The following is a 24,372-nucleotide window of genomic DNA, read 5'->3' as shown; positions in this document are numbered from 1 at the left end:
GAGGCTGATTGGAGCCTGTTGGAGGGTGAGCAGTGTGGCCCCTGGTACCCAGCATCACACAGGAGTGACAGACGTCCATCCGGGAGGCTGGCTGCAGCCCCGAGGAGGGAGTCGGAGCTGGGACGGGAGCGCTGGGGAAGAATGGGAATCCCACCCTCGCAGCAGGCTGGGAGGGGAGGGGCTGCCTCACCCCGTGTCAGGACCCGAGGGCTCTGAGCGGACAGACAGACAGACTGACCCGCAGGTTTGGACAGGGGTCCCGGGGCCAGGGCTCCCAGAGCAGGGAGGCCGGCAGGCCCACCGGCACGAAGCTGCAAACTGAGTGCCCGGGGCAGAGGGACGTGTTCGAGGAACAGGGCTGTTTTCTGTTTTCGGTTTTAAAAATAGAAGTGTGAAGCGTTTGGAGCTGCCTGGTAAATAAAGGACAAAGTTGGTTTCTTTCTGTGGGGGCCGCCTGTGCACTCACTCTGCCGCGTGCGCTTCAGGAGCTCGCCTGTGCTCTTCCTGGCCGGTGGCGACAGTGTCCTGCGACTCACAACACAGACTGGTCCACAGTTCTGGGTTATTTTTGGTTTTGGGCAAAAACGGTGGAGTCAGGTGCCCGGAGCATCCAGTCCACCCCTCCCCCGGCTACACATGGGGACGCTGGGAGCTCCTGAGACACTGAGCGTCGTCCCCTCCCTCCAATCTACAGGGGGAGCTGTCACAGCGCATGCACCCCTGCACCCATCGGACACGGAGCTGTTTTCTCTTCCTCTCTGCCCTCGGCACATGCGGGAAAGAAAACCCTGTGCGTGCTTCAGACTGCTTTTAAGACCTGTCCTCAGCGTCTGCCCCCTTGGCCCTAAATCCTCATGCTGTTCTCTCCTGTTTGGGGCCTCAGATCGATGCCCTGGATTCCCTCTGCAATCGATCGTGCGTGGTTCGGTTCTCTCAGCTGGACACCCATCCCTGGGGAAGCGCCTGCCCAGTGCCTCAGTGCTGTAGACCCCACTTCTCGGAGCCCGGCCTGGGGTCCTGCGGGACCCTGCTCCGAACCCTCTGTCTCCTGCACACGGTGACAGTTGGCAGGAAGGCCTTTCCCTTGGCAGCCGGTCTGCGTCCAGGCTCCCAGCCTGGGTGTCATAGGGTGTCCTTTGTGTTTCACTGGCCAGATCCTGCCCTCTTCTCTTACCCCACGCCCGTTCCTTCAGGCAGGCGGCTCGGCTCGGCTTTCAGAACCGCCCCCCCCCAGCTCTCCTCTGGCCCTGCCTGCCCTGCCGCCGCTCTGCCACCTGGTTGCAGCCGCTGCCACCCCCCCACCCGCACCCCCACCCCCGCCTGGCTGCTCACTGGAGCAACCTCCTGACCTTCGGCCCTCCCTGCTCTGCCGCCTGTTCTCAGCACCGCAGCCAGCGCGGAGTCCTCCGAGGAGGTCACTCAGACGGCACCCCTTTTCTGCCCACCCCTCAGCCCTGGGGCCTGTGCCCTGACCGTTCCCCTGCCTGGATTGCTTTTCCCATAGACACGCACAGGAACAGCTTCCTTCCCAGCTCGGCCACCCATGCACCCCCCTGTTCGCAGCGACTGCCTCTTCCTGGGGGCTCCCAGCCCTCCTGCTCCGCCCTGCCTTCCTCTTTTCACAGCGTTCATCACCTTCTCTGTCATGTACTTACTTTTTCACGTCTATTGCCTTGTTTCTGTTGCTTCCACTCAGATGTAATCTCTCCCCAGGGCACAGACTTTTGGGAGTTTGTTGTTGTCACTGTATTTTCTAAGTGTCTTGCTCAGGGTCTGGCACAGGGTAGGTGTTCGATGAATAGGGCCTGAGAGCTGGAGACCCTCCTCCGCCCTGTTCCACCACCCCCCCCCCCCCCCCCCCCGTCCCACCAGCTGGTGCTCCTACCAGTGGGAGCCACGTGCTCTCATGGAGGCAGAGGTCAGGTGTCAGTGGGCACATCAAGTGAGAGTCGTTCTCTGCCCCATACCGAGGCGGCAGAAAACTGCCCCCCCCCCCCCACCTCTCGGGCTCTGCGTCCATTGCACATTTGCGTGGTTCATCAGAGAGACTCTTCCCCGAGAAGCCGTGTGGGAACCACGAGATCACGAGATGACGGTGTCCGTGCCATCTGTAATGTTAGGCAGTGGGCCAGCTGCCGGTCCCTCCAAGCCCCGGTCTCTCAGCGGCCAGGCCTGTCCCATGCGTACGCACACACAGCACCAGATTGCCCGCCCGGAAGCCAGCACAGTCACTTCTGTGACGAACCAGAGGACCTCATGCCGGGGGCGGGGGGGGGCGGCGGGGGGGGAGCGTTGCTTTCGTCCGAGGCTCGTGTGGGAGGGCAGTAGTGGTTTTCGGGCTTGGAAACTGCCGTCCCCACCTGAGCTGTTTGGGACGGAAGGGAGGAGTCTCGGAGGTGCATAACCCACCCCAGAGAGGGGAGGGGACTTGTTCAGAGGCACACAGCATATACGTGGTCCCAGGGGTAAGCCACGTATTTACCAGTATAAACTGTGTGGACAGTCACACATGGGGACGATCAGCCGCTGGTCCCAAGCGGGGGGACCTGCCACCGCCATTGTTCTGCCGGGTCTCCTGATTGTCAGGCAAGATTCCTGAGGCCGTGGAGGGGCTGGCCCATAATCACGCCCTGCGGGGTCCTGTCTGTGAATGCCCCCGGGACCTTGGAGAGGAGCCTGGGGATTCCATTAGCTGCTGTTCAGCGGCCTGGCCTTCAGTCCTCCACTCTCTCCCTCCTGGAGTGGTCACAGGGGCTTCCAGGGGCAGGGAAGGAACCTGGCGGGGGGGCAGAGCCTTCTGTGTCCACAGAGGCCTCGAGCGTCCTCCCTTCACAGCTCGGTGCAGGCCGCCGTGCGGGCTGCAGGAACCGGAGGGCCAGTTGCTGACTGCCCCCGCCCCCCCCCACGGGAGACCGAAGGCCCTTGCGCCCTTCCTTCTCGGAGCAGGCCGCCCCGGTCAGAGTCTCAAAGAGGAACTGACCCCGAGCTCATCCTCCAGCTTTCATTGCCCACCTTGCTGGGGTCCCAGAGACGAGTTGGTGGCTGTCTCGGCTCGAGAAGCGCCCGGGCGGCCCCGGGACAGGGAGGGGAGGAGGACGGCCTCCGGAACCACGTCTGTTCCAGGGAGAGGAGTGGTGTGAGTGTGTGTGTGCGCTATGTATAGAGTGCGATGCAGGTGACGAATGAGTTCTGCCCGGGCAGGTCAGGAGGACTTCCTGGAGGAGGCGGTGTGTGACAAGGCATCGAAGAACAGAGCAGCAGAGGGAAGGAGGAGCTCAGAAGAGGGAAAAGTGCTGGGAGTCCCTGGGGGAGTGGCAGGCTGCGGGCACAGGGAGACGGGCAGTCTTCCATCACTGCTGAGGTTTAGGCTTCAGGGCCTGGGGGGAGTGGAGCTGCTGGCACTGCTCGGGATTTAATGTTTAAGCCGCTCCGTGTTTACTTGCTCTCCTGTCAAGGGTGTGCTTGAAGTGCTTTCGGGGCCCATGGAAACCTCCCCTCACAGCCTGCCCCAGGCAGCGCTGCCTTTTGGGGACCAACCGGGAACCTAGAGGGCTTGTGGGATTGGTAGCTTGTCCCCCCGCCCCGTGGCAACCGAGGAAGACGGCTCAGGATCTGACTTATTGGGAACAGTCTCCTTTTAAGAAGCTAAGGGGCTGCCTTCCTCCTCCTCCTCGTGGGCCTGGAGCCCTGCCCTGCGCCCTGCCGGCCCTGTGCCCTTCCGGGTCCCGGGTCTCTCGGTGGCAGCGAACAGGCCATTCCAGTGTTCAAATATTTTCCCAGCCTTGCTTTTTCTTTTTTTTTTACTTCTCCATAACTCTCTAATCTTAACTCTCTCATGTACATATTTTTATTTTTTTTTCATTTGCAAAAACCCAAGTCCTGTTTGCAGAGGAAGAAGAACACTCTGCAGGCAGTGGCTCCCACTAATACTTCCCCTGTGGTCCTGGAGGGGCAGGCTCAGAAAGGCACTGAGATGCCACCTCTGGGGCCATGGCTGGCGGCTGCTCCTGTGCTGCTGCTGCCGGGCTCAGAAGTGAGTTTCCCAGCCCATCGAGGCGGGCACCGGGCGCTGCTGGGCGCTTGCGCTGCAGGCCAGCGCTCTGCTTTTCAAGGAACGTGAAAAGCTGGGTTGACACCAGGCCCGGGCGAGTGTGACAACTCGGCCTTGGCCGGCCTGCGAGCGGCCCGTGGGATCTGCCTGGATACCGGCCTGTGTTTGGTAAACGTCCTAGCGATAGCCCGTACACACAGGAGGACGCGCCCCTGGCTGCCAGGCACCATGGCCTCCAGCAGGACTCCTCTCCGCGGCCGTCCGAGGAGGAGGGACGACATGCTGTGTGTCAAAGGTCTCTGTGTGCCCTGATAATTTTGGGGCTTCAGGCTTTCTGCCGGGGGCGATGGGAGGGACCCTCTCTCAGACCCTCTGCCACCACCTCGCCTGCAGCTGGTGCAAATGCCGGGCCACTCTCTGAATTCTTGTGGTTGGTTCTCCTTGCCTGAGCTTCAGCCGTTGGGTGCTCAGAAGTGGGTTCGCTCTCAGCGTCTGTGGCCTGGGTGGGCTGGCGGGGGGCAGAGGGAGTCAGTTCTGGTGGTGACGCTGTCTAAGGGGTGGCCGTGGCCGTTTCCGATTGTTCTTTGTGACCTGGGAGAGCGGCCTTCTGTCATCTGGACAGACAGAGACTTCTCGATGCCCACGCGAGGCGGTGCTGGGGTGGGGGCCGAAGTCCATGCTTGATGAACAGTTGTTGAGTGACCGATCAGACAGATGGAGGAGTGCGTGCCCATGTTCGTGCCTGTTGGGGGCCACGTGTGTGGCGTTCCTGGTGTAAGCAATCTCGGGGAGGGTTTCCCAGGGGTGGCTGTCCAGGCTGAGGTGGTGGGTACGGGTGCCTGCCTCTTACCCCATGGACCAGGGCAGACTTGGTGAAGGGTCCCCATGTGCCCACCCGAGAGGAAGTTACTGCCCACACATTCCTCGGTGGTGCCCACGGAACCCAGGGTGACCCTGACTGGTAAAAGATAAATAGCTGCTCCCGTCATCAGCCGAGCCCCCGAGGGGGCGGGGAGGGGGTCTGCAGAGCGGTGCCCTCCGCACACGCGGGTGAGTCTGGGGATGTCCCCGCACACTGAGGAGGAGAGAGTTCCCTGGGCCGTGCACAGTGCAGTGCTGGTCTCCAGCCAACGAGACAGCCCCGTACACCGCCTCACGCAATGACCGGTGTTTAAGTACAAGACCAGGGAGAGCATTGCGAGTGGGTGACTCGAGCACCTAAGTCAGAGGCGAACAGGATGTAGAGTTATTAAGAATATGTATATATATTTACATAGTAAGTTCTCACTTAACATTATCTTCAGGTTTTGTGACTGAAAGCAGCACCCCAAAAACAGAACCAGTTTAACCATAGTCAGATGGATGGGAGCGAGAATTCAGTTCCTGCTGCATGTCAGCACCGTCGTGACGAAACGGCGTTGAATGACGTGACGTCTGAGGGCCTGCAGCAACATCCCCATCCCTGGAAGAAGGGAAACGAGCTGTTTTCTTTGTCCTTGCCCCGGGGGTCGGCGCAAACCGTTCACGCCACACCTTCCACTGGCAGGTGCTGGCTGGATACCTGCACCGGGGTGCGGGGAGCAGCAGTGAGCCGAGGGGGAGCCTGCTCTGGCAGGAAATGTAAATAAATAATGACAGTTTCGGGAGGAAGGGGGTGGCGGCGGGGAGTGGGGGAAGAGCAGGTGGTGGTGGACCCAGGGCCCAACCTTGCTGTGCGACTCTGCCTGTGTGGGAGCCCCGTCCTGGCCTGTGAGTGGGAGATTTTGTCCACCGGGGACTCCGGCAAACATGAGCACATTCTGTTTCCACGCAGCCGCGGGCTGCAGGAGTGAAGGACACCTGGAGAGGGCGGGGTTAACTCTTTTGGATTGGGTTCGTCCCTCCAGGTGTGAGGCTTTGTACACCCTCAGCCTCACCGTTGACTCGCAGGTCCTGGGCCTCTGGTTGCGGGGAGCCGGGTTAGCAGAACTGGGGGTCCACGTCACTGTGCCTCCCAACCCCTGCACGGAGGAGGGTGTGCAGTTTGGGGCAGGAAGAGCTCCTTCTTGGAAAGGGCCTTTTGCTTTCCTTTGCCTGAATGCCTGCCTTCCAGCCTCAGTGTCTGTTTATGGCCGACAAGAAGTGTGAACTCTTAACTGGCTGCATCTTAGAGAATCACAGAGGAGACCCCGGAAGCGCCCTGGGGGTCACGCACCAGGCGTGGAAGACAGGTGTTGTCCCCGTGGTGGGCAGAGGCTGCAGAGGGCCGTGCTCAGACGGATTCGGAGGCCTCTCCGGGCTCCGTGAGCGAGTGCTGTGATTGGCTGGCCGTGTCTGCCGCGGTCTCAGATCCGAAGGCCTGGGAGTTCTCCAGCCCTGCCCTCATCCAGCCGGTACTTGTTCGAGGCTGGTGTAGTGTGACTGTCTGGCTGCGTCTCTATATCCATGTCCACCCCCCTCCCCTGCACCCATGAGGCCAGGTCATTCCCCCTCGGTTTGGGGAGCTGATGGCTGCAAACGTCTGTCGCTTTGTCGCTTTGTCTGCAGCGTAGACCAGCCTCTGTGGGTCCCGTTGCTGCTGAGAAGGACGGCCGGGAGCTTCTCTGGGACCACACTCCAGGCAGCAGGTGTAGTAAAGGAAGTAAGGTTTTTCTGAGAGTCCACCAGGCAGCGGGGGGTTCCTCCCGGGGTTGTGAGGTCGTGGGTGGACGTGGAGGGCACCCGGTGTTTCCTGACTCGCCCTGCCCACCGTGACTCATTCAGCACAGAAATCCACGCTGCTTCATACCCCCTCCCCCGTTTTCCACTCTGAAAACCAATTCTGGTGAGCTTAACCTCAGAGCCTTCACAATTCGCCCGCCACTGTGTTCTCTTGCTTCTGGGCCTTTGCATGTGCTGACCCCCCCCGTGCCTGGGATGCTCTTGTTCGCTCACCTGCCTCCTGAATCTCTCCTCTTCATCGCTGGGGCTCAGGTCAGAGGTCATTTCTTTTAAGCAGCCTTGCCTAATGCAGACTCGATGACCTTCTTCCGGGTTCCCGTCACATTTTTTCAGCTTTTTGTAGCTGCTGGTTTTCCTGGTCTGCGCTCAGAGGAGTGGGCTGATGTCGGGGAAGGCCCTCAGCACGGAACACGTGGGTGCTGGGGCAGGGAGTCATCGGGAGGCTTGTTTCTTCTTTGCCAGCCTCACCGAGTCGCAGCCAGCCTCGCTGGCAGGGACCCGGCCCAGGGCCTCCTGTGTGTTTTGAAACTGTTCAGAACCCACAATCTGGTGGATTTGTGAAAATAGCCGTTCTTCTTCTTACTGCTGAAACCCTGAGTGAAATTGGCCATCAGCCTCGCATGAGAGATGAGGGAACTTGGGCTTCTCTCTCTTTTTTTAAAAAAAAAAATCAGTTTCATAGAAATGTGTGCAGGGGTGGAACCCGCGGAATGTGTTTGTTACCAGCCAGTGTTTTCGTTCCCTCTCCCTGGTGACAGCCGGCGGGGGGTCCCTGCGCTTGACCGGGGCCTCGGGGGGTGGGGGGGGGGTCTCCCAGTGCCCTGCTGATCGCCCAGAAGTGTGTTGTGAATAATTTTTGTCCGTGAAGATTTTCTTAAATTAGTTCTCTACTTTTGAAAGCTTTCCCCCGCCATTACCAGACTTAGCAAACGGGAACTCCATGCGTTTCCCACAGTGCTCTGGGTCAGTTCAGTCCTTCTCGATGCCTGGTGGGTGGGGAGGGATGAATGGGAGGATGAAGGAATGGCTCCTGGTTGCCGTGCGTCACATGTGTGTGAAACTGCAGGATGCCGAGGGAGCAGGACCGTTTGCTCCCGCACCGAGCAGCCTCAGGCTGTGCTTGCGCTCGTGTGTGTCTGCGTGCACGGGGCTTCTCGTCCCTTCCTTGCTGATGCCCCTGCTGCTGGCAGCGGGCCTGCCCGAGCCGGGCTCCCCTTGCAGTGTGTTTTCATCGGCTGTGGCTGGGGGTGGGGGTGTGGGTCCTCAGAGCTGTTTAAATTATTGGGAAGTGTGGTCTATTTAGATCCTCTGGGGCCTTTGCCGTGAACGGGGTGCATGAAGGAGTTCTGTATGAACTCTGTCTTCTGTTCCGGCTGATCCGGGCCCTGCAAACGCTCTCCCTTCCTGTGTGTCTGCTTCTGGCCGGCTACAGCGCCAGGTACACGGCCAGAGAGGTGAATCGCTGTAGGAGGGGCTGGCGATGGCTGGGAGGGACCTGCACCTGTAATATCCGCCCAAGGCCTGGGTCAGGGGGCTGGGAGGTGACGGTCCCATGGGCTGGGGCCAGGGAAGGACATTGGTGAGACTGCTGGGAGGCTGTTAATGTTCTCAGGGGCATTTCCTTGTCTTTCTATCAAAACTGAAGTTGTGGCTGACCATCCTCGCGGCGGTACTAGAGAAGCGGGTCCGTGTGGTGATGACGTTCATTCATGACTATAGATCGGAGCCTCCTGGGCTAAATGAAAGGTCTCAGGTGAAAAGTAATTCATAAACGCCTGTGAGGATGTTCCCATTTCCGACACTGTGGAAGCTCCACACTCACCAGCAGGGAGAAGGCCTTCGCTGTGACTGGATGGATCGGATCGGCAGCCCCAGCCTTACTAAACGCATTCCTAAGACTGGGGCCCCAATGGTCTGGCCCCCACCCCTCCCCTCCCCCACCTGTGGGCGGGGAGACCGCAGGGAGGGTGCAGTTCCGTCAGTGAATGTCCAGCCCCCAGTTCTGAGTCCCAGCCTCGATGTCGTCATCCCAGGAAGGGGTGTTTGCAGCCGTTCCGCAGCCGAGAGGTGTTAGGACGACTCGCACACACCTTACTTACCCCCAGGGGCGCGAAGGGAGCCACAGCACTGCTTCCTGGGGCACGAGTTTGCTTTTTCATCCCAGGGGCCATTGGTGATACTCTGGGCCACTTTAGCACAGTGTGAGAGTGGGTGTTGGTAGATCTCTCTAGAAAACAGTGCTATTTCTGGCATATTCCTTCCCCCCCGGATAGAACAGGATGTAGTGAGGAGGGCAGAAAACCATAGATGTGTTTTCACCTGGAAATCACCCTGCCCCTCACCCAGGCCAGCAGCCTCCATGGCAGAGACGTGGGAACTGGGGCCCGGGGACAGGACACAGCTTGCTGGGGTCACACCGCTCTTGGTAACCCGGCCGGGCCCAGAGCCTCAGCGTGCAGACTCCTCGTGTAAGTGCTCGGGACTCTCACACGCATGAAGACACACTCGCCCTCAGTGAGATCCCAGAGACGGTGGGAAAGGACGAGAGACTGGCTAGCAAGGTGGAGAAGGAGCAGTGAAATGCTGTGGGTGCGGGTCTGCGGAAGGAGGGCTTCTCAGACACTGGACACGGGGGAAATGGTCGAGCCTTTCTGCCGGACTGTTTGGCCGTGGGAGGAGCTTAAAAGATGAGTTTTTCCTCAAGAAGTAAATGAGGATGCGCATGAAGAACTAGCCACTAAGATGTTGTTTAGCATCGTTCAGGTTAAAACATCGACAGGCTGAGCCTCTGGGAAGGGCTTGGTTGGGTCAGTTGGTGGCCTTTGTACCAGGTGAGCCTGACACCGTCACCATCGAAGTGACACATGTGTTTTCTGGGGTTTGCTGTGGAAGGCTCCAGCCAAAGGGTGAGGCCGAGTGAGTGGGTGGGTGGGTGGGGGGATGCACAGCCAGCTGATGACGCGCAGCTGGGTGACCCGTCTGCGGGCTTGTCGTCTGGCGTTCCGCGTGGGGAAAAGGTGACAGTCCCTACAGCTTCATTAGAGTCGACTCAGCATTTCCTGCGGAGACGACGACTCTGCCGCTGGACCGTGCTCCCCACACACACTGGAACGAGACACTGATGTCAGGGTTCACCGATTGTCATGGGGAGGTGTTCTTGGTACAGCTGAATGGAAAAGGACCGCAAACAGTTGTGTCCAGAATTCTCGTATGGTTCAAACAACATACAAACCCGTACGTGGGAAGCAGACGGCCTGGGTGCACCCAAGTGGGACTCGCTGGGTAGAGAGATGAATTTTCTTTTTTTTTTAAGCTTATCTGATTTTTTTTTTCCCTGACAGCAGACTGGTGTATCACTGATGAGATATTATAAGCAGATGGAACTAATTAAGTATGTTGCTCTTTTGATTTAGGGAAGAGTATGGAGGAAATTAAGAAGGTGCTGCTGCTGGTGCTGGGCTGTGCGGTCCAGGTAGGGCCTGGGCAGGGGGTTGGTGGGGGTGGGGGTGGTCTGCTCTGGGCCATCTTGTGTGTGGATTTGTGAGCATGAAACTCCCTCTTAGTGAGGAAGGAGTGAAGCTGCCTTCAGCCCAACATGACATGTCGCTGGGTCCCTGAGAGAAGGGACCACCCATTAGGTGACAGCCATTTCTGGCACCAGGGCACCTTTGACAGCAGGCAGGTGAGGGTCCCTCAGGCCATTGAGCCACTAGCAAGTTGTCCCCAGTATAGGGGCACCTAGAGCAGAGCTCAGCAAACTGCATGCAGCCTGTGGGCTGCATCTGACTCAGCACCCGTTTTTGTAACTAAGGGTTCGTGGGGGCGGGGCCCCGCTCACTTCTTTACACGCTCTCTCTGGCTGCTGTCACACCACAGTGGCGGAGCTGAGGCCAAATGGCCCACAGAGTCTCGGATTTTTGTTGCCATCCAGCCCTTCACAGGTGAAGTTTGCCACCCCCGGCCCAGTCCAGGTGCCTTGATATGTAACATGCACATTTCTGGGTGCCTCCCCCAGCACTGTCAGCCTCATGGGCTTTTTAAAAGCAGGCACTCCAGCCCTGGCTGGCATGACTCAAGTGGACTGAGTGCCAGCCTGAGAACCAAAGGGTCGCTGGTTCGGTTCCCAGTCAGGGCACATGCCTGGGTTGTGGGCCAGGTCTCCAGTAGGGGGCGTGTGAGAGGCAACCACACATTGATGTTTCTTTCCCTCTCTTTCTCCCTCCTCCGAAAAATAAATAAAAGAGATCTTTAAAAAAAAATAAAAACAGGTACCCCAGGCGGTTCTGATGCAGGAGGGCTGAGCAGCTTCTAGAGAAACAGCCTGAGGACAAAGGAGGACAAATTTCTTGGATACGAAGGGGATAGAGCCAGGGGCTGGGCGGGTGGTTCCCTTGGAAACTGTTTCTGTGCCTGTGGTGGCCCCAGCTGCCTCACTTGCAAAACCCTTCCGTTAACACGTGTTGCCCTCCGCAGTGTGAGAGGAAAGAGGAGTTCATTGAGAGGATCAAACAGCTGGACATTGAGACCCAAGCCGGGATCGTGGCCCACATCCAGGAGGTAGGTGTGTGGTGGCTGGCGGGGGCGTAGCTGTGGGCCCTCCCGCGGCAGCCGGGCGGCGGGCGCCCTTCCCCGGTGGAAAGTTGAAACGCTACATCACTCACTAGAGACTTGACTAATTTTAGGTTTCAGACACCACAGACCAGTGGAATCTGTTTGGAAAGGTGGCCATCGGCAAGCCAAAGTAAAATGGGGATAAAAATAAAAAGAATGTCACAAAAGGACCTCGTTCAAGTTCGGGGCCTCCTCTTCTCGCCTAATAAGGACTCGGACTATTTTTAAGTGCTGTCAAGGGGGTTTGGGCCCAGGGTTTGATTTGCAGGCCCTGGAAATGGATCCTGGCAAGTGTCACCCTGCGTCAGATGGTGGATCTTTCCGGAGGAAGATGCTCCGTGTCTGTCAGCAGCGGGGCCCAGAAGCAGGCTGCCCCCACCGGGGAAGCGAGAGACCACCGGTCCCAGAGAGGCTGCCCCTGTAGACTCGTCCCCGGGGTGCAGTCAGGAGAGCTGTGGACAGCCCCTCTGCCGTTCCGTAGACCTGGGCCGAGGTGGCAGCATCGGAGAAGTGGTTTCCCTGGCAACCGGGCCTGGGGGGGGCAAGCACCTACCTGACATCCTCTCCCAGCCTCCCCCCAGAGGAAGCCTCGTGTGTTGTAATTATCTGGGAGATGTGTGTCAGTCTTCAATCTGATTGGACAGGTGAGGCAGAGGCATGAAGGAGCCAGGGGCAGGAGCACAGAGGAGCAGGCGTGTGCCTGGTGGGGGCTCCTGAACACTGAGCTTTGAGCCAGTGCCCGGGCAGGCCGGGCTGATGGGTTCCCCAGCCTCCGAGGGCCCCCTGGGGTGCTGAGGTCTGAGTCAGCGTCGCAGCAGGAGATGGGTGCCACCCATGGCAGCCGAGGGGCCAGGGACGCCCGAGTCTGGGGGAGGCCAGTATCGTCACAAACACACTTATTCACAGGTGATACAGACAGTGAGTGGCCACCTGTTGGCATAAGAACCATTCTGCCTTTTAATTTTCCTTGTGTGTTCTGTGGTTTGAAAAATGTCTGTGTCTGGGGTTAGGTCCCTTGCCACTGACTGTCTTTCCTGCTCAGCCAGCAGGATATTGAAATAAAAACAGGCTGGAATGCAGCCCACAAGAGTCCTGGGTGGTTATCGGATTCAGTGGCTGGCGGTGGGGACCCGGCCTCAGAGTGAGTTGGGTGCTTCTCGCACATGCCGGGGCCCAGGCCCCACAAGAGGCCCCACCGAGTCCCAATCAGGGGAGGGGCGACAGGAGTCTCCAGTTAAAAGCAGCTCCTGTGCCTGATGTCAGGCTGGGGTTGCGTCCCCCAGTCCCATTTACGGACACCAGAGACCTTCCCCAAGCGTCAGTGTGGATCTGGCCCGGCACCCAGCCTGCAAGTCCCCGGCCCGCGCCTGTCAGGTGCCCGGCGCCCTGGGCCAAGGTTGCTCCTGGTTCTCCGAGACCAGCCGAACCCCAGCGTGTCCTTCGTGGGGTGGGGGAGATGAGGCAGTGGGTGTCATTTGCAAAACTGAAAGGCAATTTTTGGTTTTTTTTTTGTCGGTAGTGGTCTTTGCGGGGAGGTTGGTTATTAAAGTTACTCTCTACCTCCATTGACTCGTCTGGAAAACGCAAGAGCTGGTTTCTTTGGTGCCCACACCGAGTGGGGTTCTGTTTGCTTTCCCCATCTGAGACCTGTGTGCCCTGACACTCATCCTCCCACACCTGCGAGGGCCCGAGACAGATCTTCTGCCCCCTCTGGTTGGTCGGGGGGGTGGGGGGCAGGGTCAGATTGAGAAGGTGAGGTCCGCAGAGTCAGTGGGGAGGCTGTGTGCCTCCGCCCCACAGCCCCCCCCCCCACACACACACAGAACAGGGGAATCCAGGTGGCCCTGGGTGGCGAAGAGATACTGGCTTGCCTGAGAATTATTTTAGAGTATGAAATATTTCCCCCAAATAGCATAAGATGGCTACATGCCCAACATTCTGACCTGAGAGTTTTAATAATATTTCGCCATGCTTGAGTTGGGTTCTGGGAGACAAGACCTGTTCCTCCCCTCCCCACCACTCTCGAGGCCCCCCTCCTCGGTGCGGTCTGAGGACCGTCTCGGGAACCACAATGGCGTGGGGACTGCTTTCCAGTGTTGAAAGCGGCGGCGTCCTCTCTGAACCAGCACTGAAAGCAGAAGTGGTTTGCGTCACAGGGCAGAGCTCGGCTGCGCTTGCTACGGGGGACCCCCGAGGCTTGGCCCATGTTCTCGGGGGCCCCCCCAGCCGCCCCCCACCCCGGCCTCTGCAGCGCCGCCCCTGTGTCTGTGCCCTCAGGTGACCCACAACCAGGAGAACGTGTTCGACCTGCAGTGGCTGGAGGTCCCGGACGTGGCCCCTGAGGAGCTGGAGGCGCTGTCCAGGAGCATGGTGCTCCACCTCCGCAGGCTCATAGACGAGCGGGACGAGCGCACGGAGGTGAGTCTGGGGCGGCCACCGCCTGGGGGGTCTGGGGGCCGGGTCTGGGGGACGGGTCAGGGCACTCGGGCCTGGGGCCCAGTCATGGGCTGTCCGCCTCTCCTCTCCCCTCCCCTCCTCTCCCTCTCTCCTCTCCCCTCCCTTCCCCCTCTCCCCTCCCCTGTCCCCTCCTGACTGGACCTTGGAAGCCTGCACGCCCCCAGTCCTCCTGGTCCAGCTTCTGGGTTGGGATGGGGGTCACGGCCACTTCTGCAGTGAACAGCCATCTCCGGGACACCTGTGTGAGGATGGGAGTCAAGTTTGGGGACTCTGCTCCAGTCACGTGCTCCTTGCTGTCTCACTAAGTGTATCGTCGAGTTTTAATAACACACCACCTTTCTCCTGCCTCCCTCCTGGTTTTTCCATCGTGGCTGATGTCTTGTCTTTTACTTTCTATGTGTCTTTGGTCATTTCTCACCAAGTTCAAGTGTGGGCCCTGTGCTGGGCACAGGGCGCACTGGTGAGCCCCGTCTCTGCCCTACTACAGCTGATCGTGGACCTCACGCAGGAGCGGGACTACCTGCAGGCCCAGCAGCCGCCCAGTCCACTCAAGTGCCCCAGCGCCGAGTCCACGCCCAGCCCGACCAGCAGCCTCTCCAGCGAGGACAGGCAGCACCTAGCCGTGGAGCTGGCCGACACCAAGGCCAGGCTGCGCCGCGTCAGGCAGGAGCTGTGAGTCCTCCGGCAACCCCCTGCTTTTCCTGCTCTTGTGCTGCTTGTCTCAGCATGTTCCCAGCACCCGCGGGTCACTGCAGTGCGTGCGGGGCGGCCGGAAGGACAGCTCTGCCTCAGGGCCCGGGGTCCGCTGGGCTCTGCTCTGCACTTGGTCGGTCCCTGTGGGACTCGGCCCTGCCCAGCAGGGGCTCTGTGGGCTGTCGGGGCTCCTGCCGGTGCAGACGTCACAGACGGTGCAGGAGCGGCCTGCCGTCCACCCTCGGGCACGGTGTGGGGCTCGAATGACCGCCCACACGCTGCTGTGTGTGTTCTTGGCTGGAGGGAGCACGTGTCTCGCCCCGTCGGATGGGTCCATCCGGTCCTCTTGAGAGCTGCCTGCCTCCACCTCTCGGCAGGGGGCCTTGCCACCTGCCCGGCTGTGGAGCGGGGTGCGGCAGCTCCTGGGGCCCCCTGACCCATCCCGCACCCTCAGAGGAGGGTGTAGTGTGAGAGCAGGCCTTGAAGACGCAAAGAGGACAGGCAGACTCCCCTCCTCACCCCCAGAAGGCAGGTCATCTCTCCGCTCCCCGCTGAGGTCTCCCGAGGGGGTGGGCTCTCCAGGGGCTTCTGGGGAAGCCCTCACCCACCACACTCCCTCTTCACGGCCCCAGGGAGGAGAAGGCGGAGCAGCTCGTGGACAACCGGCACGAGGCGGACCAGCTGGCGCTGGAGCTGCAGAAAGTCAAGCAGGAGGTGAGCGGGAATCCTTTCTGCCGTGTGTGGAGGGGCAGGGGTGGGGCGCCCCAGTCCCCGTGGCCTGGGGTTCAGGGACACAGCCGCAGGCCCTCCCAGCAAAGGCCTCTGTTTCCTTCCTGCTCGGAGCAGCGCTGCCGGGAGCCAGTTCCCCTGAGAGCTGCCGTGGGGAGGGGTGGCGACATGTTCTAGTGACAGCGTGTGGAGTCCCCACGAGGTGGCCTGCACACGGAGCCGCTTGGCCACCAGGAGCTGGCTTCTCCTGGGACTGCAGGGCCTGGGCCCTCTCTCCCCCAGCCGGGGGGTACCCTGAGCTAGGTCCCCTGTCTTTGCCCACCTCCCAGAACATCCAGCTGGCGGCCGACGCCCGGTCTGCGCGTGCCTACCGCGACGAGCTGGACGCGCTGCGGGAGAAGGCGAGCCGCGTGGAGAGGCTGGAGATGGAGCTGGGCCGCTGCCGCGAGAAGCTGCATGACGTGGACTTCTACAAGGCCCGCATGGAGGTGCGTGCGCAGCGGGGGGCGGGGCTCGCCGCACGTCGTGTCCTGGGGCGCGGGGGGGGGGGGGGGGGGGCGGGAGCTACGAGGCTTCTGCAGCCAGCGCTCTCCCTGCTCCCGGGCCTGTCTGCACCACCCCCAGGGGCCCCCCTAGTTTAGGGGAAAGGAGTGAGGTTGGGAATTATGGTCAAAGGGCCCTGATTCCTTTTAGGATTTTTCCCTCTCCAACAAGATTTAGCCACAGCAGTGACCTATTCACAAACTTTTTTTTCCCCCCCAAAACGTCTCGCAACTTCTGTGGGTAAATCTTGCCAGGATTGTTTCTCCCACTTTTGTGAGGTTTTTCGGGGGAAGGAAGGAAGTAAAATACCTGTTATTCGGGCAAGTCCACCCTAAGCCCTCAGTGGTGGGGGCTATGCCCATGCCGAGGGGGTGGGTTCATGCAGGGGAGGGTTTCAGGGCTGAGGGGGGCGGAGATCAAGAGCCGGGCGGGGTCCCTGACGCCTAGACCGCTCACCCCGACTGCCTGATGTCGTCAGCAGGTTCCGGACCCTCTTTTCCGAGGGTTTGGGAACTTTGCCCCATTGCTGGAATCGGGGTTTGCAGGGGGTTTTAGTGAGCTCGTACTGCAGGGCCCTGCTGGGTGGTAAGAAGTCATCCCCACGGCCAGCCTGGAGGCTTCGGCGGGGCCCGGACACAGGTCTGCGGAGCGCGGGTTGTCCCTCGCCCTGCTGAGCTGCTGGCAGGCAGGTGTGCGGGGGGCAGGCTGTTGGGCCCGGCACCTCGGTGTGCCCTGCTGCGCACGAGCCCTGGGAGTCCTGGGGTCTCTGGGCCAGGCAGAGGCGGGTTGGGGAGGGCCGTGGTCCAGGCTTGTTTGTTGTTCCAGCCTACCCAGGGTGTGTCTGCTCCCCAGGAGTGTCAGTGACACAGTGGCCCCACCCCCTGCGGAGGAGGCTCCCGGGTGCAGGGCAAAAGCAGCCAGGCCCAGCGGGTCGGGGGGAGGGGTTGGGGGGTGGGAGTCCAGCCCCAGCTCCGACTCCCGGCTCTGTCCTGGAACCGGTCCCCTGGCCCTGCTGGCGATGAAAGGCATAAATCTCCAGCACAGACAGGTTCTGGGACACAGGCTTTACTTCGCTCACCCGCGATGCTGCAGTTGGGACAGACGTGCACACCCTCCCCAGGGTGCTGCCTCAGCAGCCCCTCCTGCCCCCTGTGGGGACCGTGTGCACCCCCACCCCCTCTCACCCTGACCCTGTCCCACAGACGGGGCGGGCCTCAGGGTTCAGTCTCTGCCTCTGCTCATTCCTGGCCTTGTCCAAGCACCCCGCTCCGTCACGAGGGCCGGTGACGTCACGCCTACGCGGTGGGCGTCAACCCTGCACCGGGGGCGGGGCTCTGCCGCGAAACGAGGCTCGCTCCTGGCATCCGGGCAGCTTCCGGACGTTTGGAGGGTTTCGCACTGGGAACCCCTTTTCCACGTTCTCCGGATTCATGCCTCTGGATAATAGCCCTCTTTTTCGTATTGATTAATAATTGTCATGGTGAAGTTACCGTGACATTAGTGATGCCTGAAGTTTCGCATCAGCTTAATGAATATCAGGAGAACTGGCGTGGTCCGTGGAGTCCAGGCCCTGATGGAGGAGGATGAGTCACACAGTGTTGGGGCCCTCCCGGGGCTCAGGGCGCAGGAAGGACAGTGCTCGGGCACGCGTCCTCTGACTGCAGCAGTGACGACAGCCCTGCGGTTAGCCCCGCCTGCCAGGTGGGGGGGGGGCGGGTGCATGCGCCGTGAACCCCCGAGGGCAGGGATAGGGTCTCATTGGTCGGCATGCCTGGGGGGGCCTGGCACACGCGAGGCACTTGGTAGTGAGCACGCAAGTCGAGTGAAAACCCCGCTCTCCGCAAGGACAAGACTTGCAGCGGGGGGGAGGAGGACGGGGAAAAGTATGAGGTTTTGTCGCTTTCGTGATGTCGGCCATGGCGGGTGTGATGGGCGGGGCAGTGGAGAGGGGAGCACGATTACCAGGTTCGTGCCCCCTCGTGGCTGTGGGCACCCACCGTGCGAGGAGACCCCTTTAAGTGCAGGGGAGCGACTGATGGCTGGGAGCTGTCCCTGAGATCCTGTCCGGTGTCACCACGCAGCAGCACATGAAAGGGAGAGAGTGTTACTGCCACGTGGGAGGGAAAGATAAAGGACCCAGGGGGGTTCAGAGCGAGGGCAGGGTTAATTTTGCTTAGAAAAATATGGAACACAAATTTCCTTGTTTTTGTTTTTAAACTTCTGGCAGCTCCGGTGCGGCTCCTAGTCTAGTTTATGTGAGGGTTCAAACAACAGCAAGAGGAGAGAGGCCTGGGCGTCCCTGGGCACTGTGGGAAGTGGGGGTGCGGCAGGCGGCCCTTCACCTCCCTCTGCAAACAGCCGACCCGCCTCTCTGCTGCCGGGGGTGGGGGACAAAGACAGAGAGAGGTGGCCGGAAGGTGCCCCTTGCCCCATGTTTCGTCATTGGCCGGAACTCCCGACAGCGAAGGGCAGGTGTGTGGGTGCCGTGCGCGTCCTGAGCAAGGGGGCCGGGCGGGCCTGGTCTCTGCCGCCCTGAGACACCTGCAGCCTCCCGGGCGGTGCGGGACTCCCAGCAAACAGCAGCTGAAAGGGGTGGCGACTGGCCGGGGCACCGTCCCAGCAGTCCCTCCGCCGGCCGGCTGGGTGGTGGGCAGACCATGTCTTCGCTGCCGATGGAAGGAGCGGTGGTTGGGGCGTCTCTGAGCCCCTTGTGCCCCGAATTGTGAGACACAGGTAGGAGCACGTTTCAGGTGAACGCCCCCTGGCAAGCCCCTGGAGCCGATCGGTGATGGCGAGGCAGCGAGGACCTGGGTTCACGGCTGGTTCTGGGGTCCGGGGCACACACACCCTTAAGGAACCCCCTCGGTGCCCAGGTCTGGAAGGGGATGATGTGCTGTGGGCGTGGTCTGCCCTGCCCGTCTGGCCTGGGAGATGGGGCTCCATCTCCACTCACCTCCGGCCACGGCGCCCTGGGGTCCCAGCAGCTCCACGCCTCTCTGTCTTCAGTGGAAGAAGGTGCTCAGGATGGGTTGGTTGGTTTGAGTCCAACCCTTAGGGCTCTCAGGGTGCTCCCACCCTTAACTAAAGCAAACCCCTCTCCAGGCCTGCTTGGAAGAAGAGAACACCACTGCGTCCTAGAGCCCCTCCTTGTCCGAGTGTTCTGCTGCCCTTCCCCCCCCCCCCCCATGCTTGGGAGGCAGGGCTCCGGTGCCTGCCTTGGGCCCCCCCTACCCCTACCCCCCGTGTGGCCGGGACACCTCCGCCCCCCTCCTCACGGAGCCGCCGCCTCTCTCCAGGCCTGCACCCACCCGGCACCCAGTCCAGAGTGGTTAATCATGACTCTCCTTTCTTCCCCTCTCCCCACTGCACGCTCCGGGGTCCCAGGTACTCCCGTGCCCCGGGGCCCCTCCCCTGCCCCCCAGCGAGTTCCCGTCGGGAGGCAGGGGTCTGCAGAGAGAGTGTGGCCCCAGCGCTGGCCTGCCGTCGTTTGCTCGTGATGCTCGGTGCCTGCACGGGAGTCATCGCGTTATTCTGGAGGGACCCCCACAAATCCCCGGACTGGCCATTCTGCCTCTGTCTCTCCTTGTTCGTGTTCCTCTGTCCTGCTGCCAGAGCGGCCTCCTTCAGCTCCTCAGGCACCTCCCCATCGCTCTTAGGACCAAACCCACCCTCTGCCCCTGTCTGGCCCTCCCTGACTTGGGTCCCCGGAGGAGCTCTGCTCTGGCTCATCAGGGCCCCCGTCACGCCCCCCGACGCCCAGCACAGTGCCAGAGGAGGGGCGGGCGGGCGGCCAAGCCCTGCCAGCTTCGCCCCCCTAGCCTCCTGGCTCACACTTCCTGTTCACCCCTCACCTCCAGGCAGCGGCCACCATGTGACATCGTCATGACACGTCTTCCTGTCTGTCTCCCACCCACACCAGGAGCTCCTTGAAGACAGTCTTGTGTTTTCCTGACCTCAAGTCTGAGTCCTTGGTGCCAAATGGCACGGTCAGTCCAGGGTGAAGCCCGGCCCACCCACTCGCACGCTGGCTGCCTTTGCTACGCCTGCAGAGCCGGGCAGTTGTCCCAGACCTCGGGCCCGAAAAGCCCAGGGCATGTCCTCTCTGGTCCCGCACACACCTGTGGTCTGGCCTGCGCAGGTGCACGGCGAGGGCTCTGGCCCGGGCGGCGGTAGCCGTTGGTGGGGCTCCTGCACACGCAGGGCCTGTCTGTGCCACGCTGTAACGGCATCATCACATCCGAGCCTCCGGGTGGCCCGGTGAGGTTTAGCAGCCACCCCGCCTCTGGTTCCCAGGTGACAGACCTGCGGATTAATAATTTGCTCACTGTCACTGGTGGTGAGGAGGTGGATCTGGCATTGAAACACCTCCGACTGCCTCCAGGACCTTGGCCTTGCGGAGGAGGAAGGAGAAAACAGGTGGGGTCATGGAGACAGAGGCGGCGCGAACTGGGGACCCTGGAAGGGGGGGATGAAGACAGCCACAGCAGCAGACACCGTGGGAGGTCCCAGCCGCCAGCACTTCCTGTTGGCCCCTGGGCGTTAGGCTGTAGTTGGGGACCTACCTGCGTCCCCAGCCCTGACTGCCTGGAAGTCCTCGGTCCTGTGTTCCCACGGGGACTTGGTGTTCCTCAGGGACGTCTGGGGCATTTAGAAAGCACTCCGCCCACTGAGGAGTGGGAGCGGGACGGAGCTGCTGTTCAGTCTGTGGTGCAGCCCGCCAGGTCCCCAAGTTGGCGGGGGGTGGGGCTAACTTCTGGCCAGGCTTCTCTGAGGTCCAGCCGACTGCAGCAAACCGGTGAGCAGGGGCGGTGCAGGGAGGGTTCGCCTCCATGGAGTGAGCGGGGGCTCTGCCGTTCTGAGTCGGACGACCCCGAGTCTCCCCTCCAAGGGCACCGCTGGGCTGGCTCCCGGGCGGCTCCTGGTGCTGTGGTCCTGGGCGCAGTGAGAAGGACCCGGTTGTCCCTTTGACCCCCACCCCCACCGCCATGTTTGCAGCTGGCTGGGGTCAGGACGCCCCACCCCCAGCAATGGGTGTCTGCCTGCTGCTGGGTGGAAGCACCAAGCTGGACGGGCTCGCAGGGACCCGGCGTGGTGGCGACAGGCGGGCAGCCCGCTCCCTGGGCCTCGGACACGGAGCTCGGTGTGCTCCACACGCGCTGTCACGTCAGCCCCCCACACCTACCCGCAGCAGGAAGGGGGGCCTCGGTCGAGGGACCTGCACTCACTTCAGGTCCCACGGCTAGCTGTGCCTCCGGCAGGCCTGGGGGTGGGAGCCGTTGGCCCGTGTCCCCGTCCCTGTCCCCAGTCACCAGGGTGGCTCTCGGGGACCAGACAGCAGGCCTGGCCCGTGCTTCCTAAACGTGGCCCCTCAGCTGTTCACTGGGCTGGGTCAAGCCTTTAAATAGCCTCCCGGTTCGGTTGGGGTCAAGGTCCTCCGGAGGCCGCTGGCTGCGGGCAGCGGCCAGAGGTACCCCCCCTCCCCCAAGCCGAGCCCTTTGCCCGTTTCTGGGGGCCTGGCCTCTCACTTCTGAGGCGGCGGGGCACGCAGCGCAAGTCCACATCAACTTCTGTTGCCTCACAGGTGGTGAAAGTCGATACCTCCAGAAAACTGAGGCACACGTGAATAGTAGCTGGAACTCCTTTTGCCTCATGTTCTGTTCGGCTCTGGACGCTTGCACACCCCTACCCGTGCCCAGGTCCTTGGGGACCCGCCGCCTACGCCACCTGTGACCCCCTCACAGCGCAGTTCAGGGTTACTGGACACTTGCGGGGGGGCCCAGGAGAGCAGATCCGGAATAGCCCTGCCCTGCAGAGTTCACCGCCTCGGGGGTGGAGGGAGACGGTCCAGGCCAGCTCGGTGTTGCTCCGAAGTGTGCCCCCTAGTGCCCGCCGCAGCAGGGGAGTCAGAGTAGAGCTGCGCGTGCTTCTCAGAGGGGCACCTCCGGCTGGGCTGTGCGGGCGGGGTAGGAGTTGGTTGTGGGCCGAAGGGGCAGACTGCCCTGTGGGAGCTCAGGGCCCGGGATTATGGTGTCCTGGGGAGTGCTGGTGGGTGGACCAGCTGGAGCGCGTGGAGAGAATGGTGGGGGGCAGTGGCCAAAGAGGGGGAGCTGGGCCTTCCTAGCGTCCACAATGCCTCTCTGTTGTCCGGCTCATGTCACTGACAGTGGTGGCGGCCTCCGACCCCTGCAGGCTCTTCCAGGGCAGGTGGCGGGCGGCGGCGGCAGGAGAGAGAACGCAGGTCCGGAGCTCTCTGGCCCAAGTCCAAGCCCCAGCTTCCCCCCTCGCTGGTCTTGTGACTTCGGGCTCGTTCCTTAGTTCACCCCAGTCACCATCTTCACATGCCGGACGGGGCGGCCCCTGCCTCCCTCTCGGGGCCCTTGTGGGGAGTGGATGAGGCAGGGCCAGCGAGCCCCTGGTGCAGGGCCGGGCACTGGCAGGAAGAGGGTGCCCAGGTGGGTCCAGCGGGGTCACAAAGACCAGGCCACTGGGGTTCTGGCCCGTGCAGGGAAGTGAGCATGTGCAGGACCTGCGAAGGCGTTCGGGGAGACTCGGTGCCCCGAGATGCTGAGTGCTACAGGGAGGGCCCTGCGGGGAGGGCGCGGGGCTGAGGCGGAGGGGCCCACCCCCTCCCCGGTGTGCTGGGCACCTGGACAGGGTGAGAGCCCCGTGGCCTCCTGGCCCGGGAGGGGCCTGCCGGGGACCAGCGCTGCACTCCACACCCAGCACGTGCCTGACACACAGTAGGCCCGCAGTGCCTGTTTGCTGGTTGTGTCCCACAGGCTCCTCATCTGTAGGAAACTGCCGAGACGGTGGTTTTCCCAGAGCACGCGTGTAAAACGTTCAGATGGGAGCAGTGCGAGAACAAAGGCTCGTGTGAACGGCCCTGGTTTCCCAGGACCCGGGCCGGTGGGGCGGACGCTGGGTCGAGAGGCCTGACTCGGCCTCAGACCCGGGCAGACTCCGCGCCCCGCCCTTCCCTGTGCCGGAAACGGGGCTCAGCGGAGCCCCTTATCTGTCAGCAGGTGCATTGGTCCGGCCAGACCAGGTGACGAAACTCTGTCACGCCGTGGCCAGCACAAAGGACACCCTGAGGAAGTGTTTCCTTCCGGCATTTAAATGGTTTCTTGATTTGGAGATAGTACTTTTTCCGTGGAGAAAGTCCGTCTGGCCGGGCTGAGAAAGGGGCAGGGGCTGAAACGCCGAGACGGGCCTTCCTGCGGCGGGCGGTTTCGGTCCAGGGGCCTGGGAGAACGCCGTCCCCCCAACACACCCTGTCCGAGGCACCTGCTGACTGGCCGGCTCTCGCGTGTGTTTCTGCTGACCAGGAGCTGAGGGAGGACAACATGGTCCTCATCGAGACCAAGTCCATGCTGGAGGAGCAGCTGACGGCCGCCCGGGCCCGGGCCGACAAAGTGCACGAGCTGGAGAAGGAGAACCTGCAGCTGAAGTCGAAGCTGCACGACCTGGAGCTGGTATCACAGGCCGCCGTCCCGAGAGGGACACGGAGTGGGGGGCGGCGGGGGGTGGGGGGGTTCGGGGTTGTGCCCTGCCCTGGTCTTCAGCGGCTGGGTCGGTGCCGCGCCGACATGGGGACCTGCTGACCACAGAGGGTCCCTGGGCTGAACGCAGCAGCTCGAGTGGGCGCCACCCACTTCACGCCCACAGAGCAGAGGGGGCCCAACCTGGGGAGCGAGTTCCTGTGAGGATGGAGGGCTGTGCCGATGGTGGCACAAAGGGTCTTTGGTACCAGGTTTATGGGGTCAGCGGGGGGCTGTGATCTGTGAGTCTCCACGGCATCCCAGCAGGTGTGCTGGGCCTGCTCAGGGGCTGCGACACTGCTCATCCTCACATCATGTACTTTAAAGCCCTGTGCTGATGAGCATCAGTTTATTCAGGCATGGCACAGTTAGGGACCCCAGGTCTCTGCATCACCCGCGTCACGGGGTCGGTGTGTCTTTTAGTGATTGCAACTCTCACCACTGGGCCCTGTGTTGGAGTCTCTTCTGAGCAGCCACGATTTTAGGAAGTGGGCAGGTGCACAGAGGCCCTTCATCCCGGGGGGCGGGACGAGGATAGATGCACAGGGGTCAGGGGCTGTCCAGAGGGTGCCCAGGCCGCATCCTCACCCCTCCCCTCTCTCTCCGCACTAGGACCGGGACACAGACAAGAAACGCATCGAGGAGCTGCTGGAAGAAAACATGGTCCTCGAGATTGCACAGAAGCAGAGCATGAACGAGTCCGCCCACCTGGGCTGGGAGCTGGAGCAGCTGTCCAAGAATGCGGACCTGTCGGACGGTAGGCAGCAGCCCCCAGGGCCCCAGGGCCCACAACTGCTCCCGCGTCCAGGGAGCCGAGCCCTTGGCTCTGAATCTCAGGTGTCAGCCCATCCTCACCCTAAACAAACAGGATTTCCTTCAGGGGTCGTTGGGAACTGCTCCATCGCTGTTGTCCCTGAGGAGAGCAGGAAGGGCCTGGTGGCCTTGGTGTCAGGACAGGCATGCAGATGACATGCTGCCAGGTTTCTGGGTCCCCATGTGGACAGTCCCGGGAGCCTCCAGATTACAGCATGCTGAGTGACGCCCAGAGGG

General features: G+C 61.7%; 1 protein-coding gene across 1 annotated transcript in view; it reads left to right on the top strand.

The window, feature by feature from the left end:
- The window catches only part of CCDC88C (coiled-coil domain containing 88C), a 110,408-nt gene that overhangs the window by 49,153 nt on the left and 36,883 nt on the right, over positions 1 to 24,372 (top strand). The window contains 8 exon segments of the mRNA XM_028507641.2: positions 10,165 to 10,223; positions 11,225 to 11,308; positions 13,640 to 13,780; positions 14,307 to 14,491; positions 15,145 to 15,226; positions 15,571 to 15,729; positions 23,110 to 23,256; positions 23,935 to 24,079. Coding sequence (XP_028363442.1) covers positions 10,165 to 10,223; positions 11,225 to 11,308; positions 13,640 to 13,780; positions 14,307 to 14,491; positions 15,145 to 15,226; positions 15,571 to 15,729; positions 23,110 to 23,256; positions 23,935 to 24,079 — 1,002 coding nt within the window.

The sequence above is a fragment of the Phyllostomus discolor genome, chromosome 1, assembly GCF_004126475.2.
Source record: "Phyllostomus discolor isolate MPI-MPIP mPhyDis1 chromosome 1, mPhyDis1.pri.v3, whole genome shotgun sequence".
NCBI lineage: Eukaryota > Metazoa > Chordata > Mammalia > Chiroptera > Phyllostomidae > Phyllostomus > Phyllostomus discolor.
This window is presented reverse-complemented; position numbering and strand designations above follow the sequence as displayed.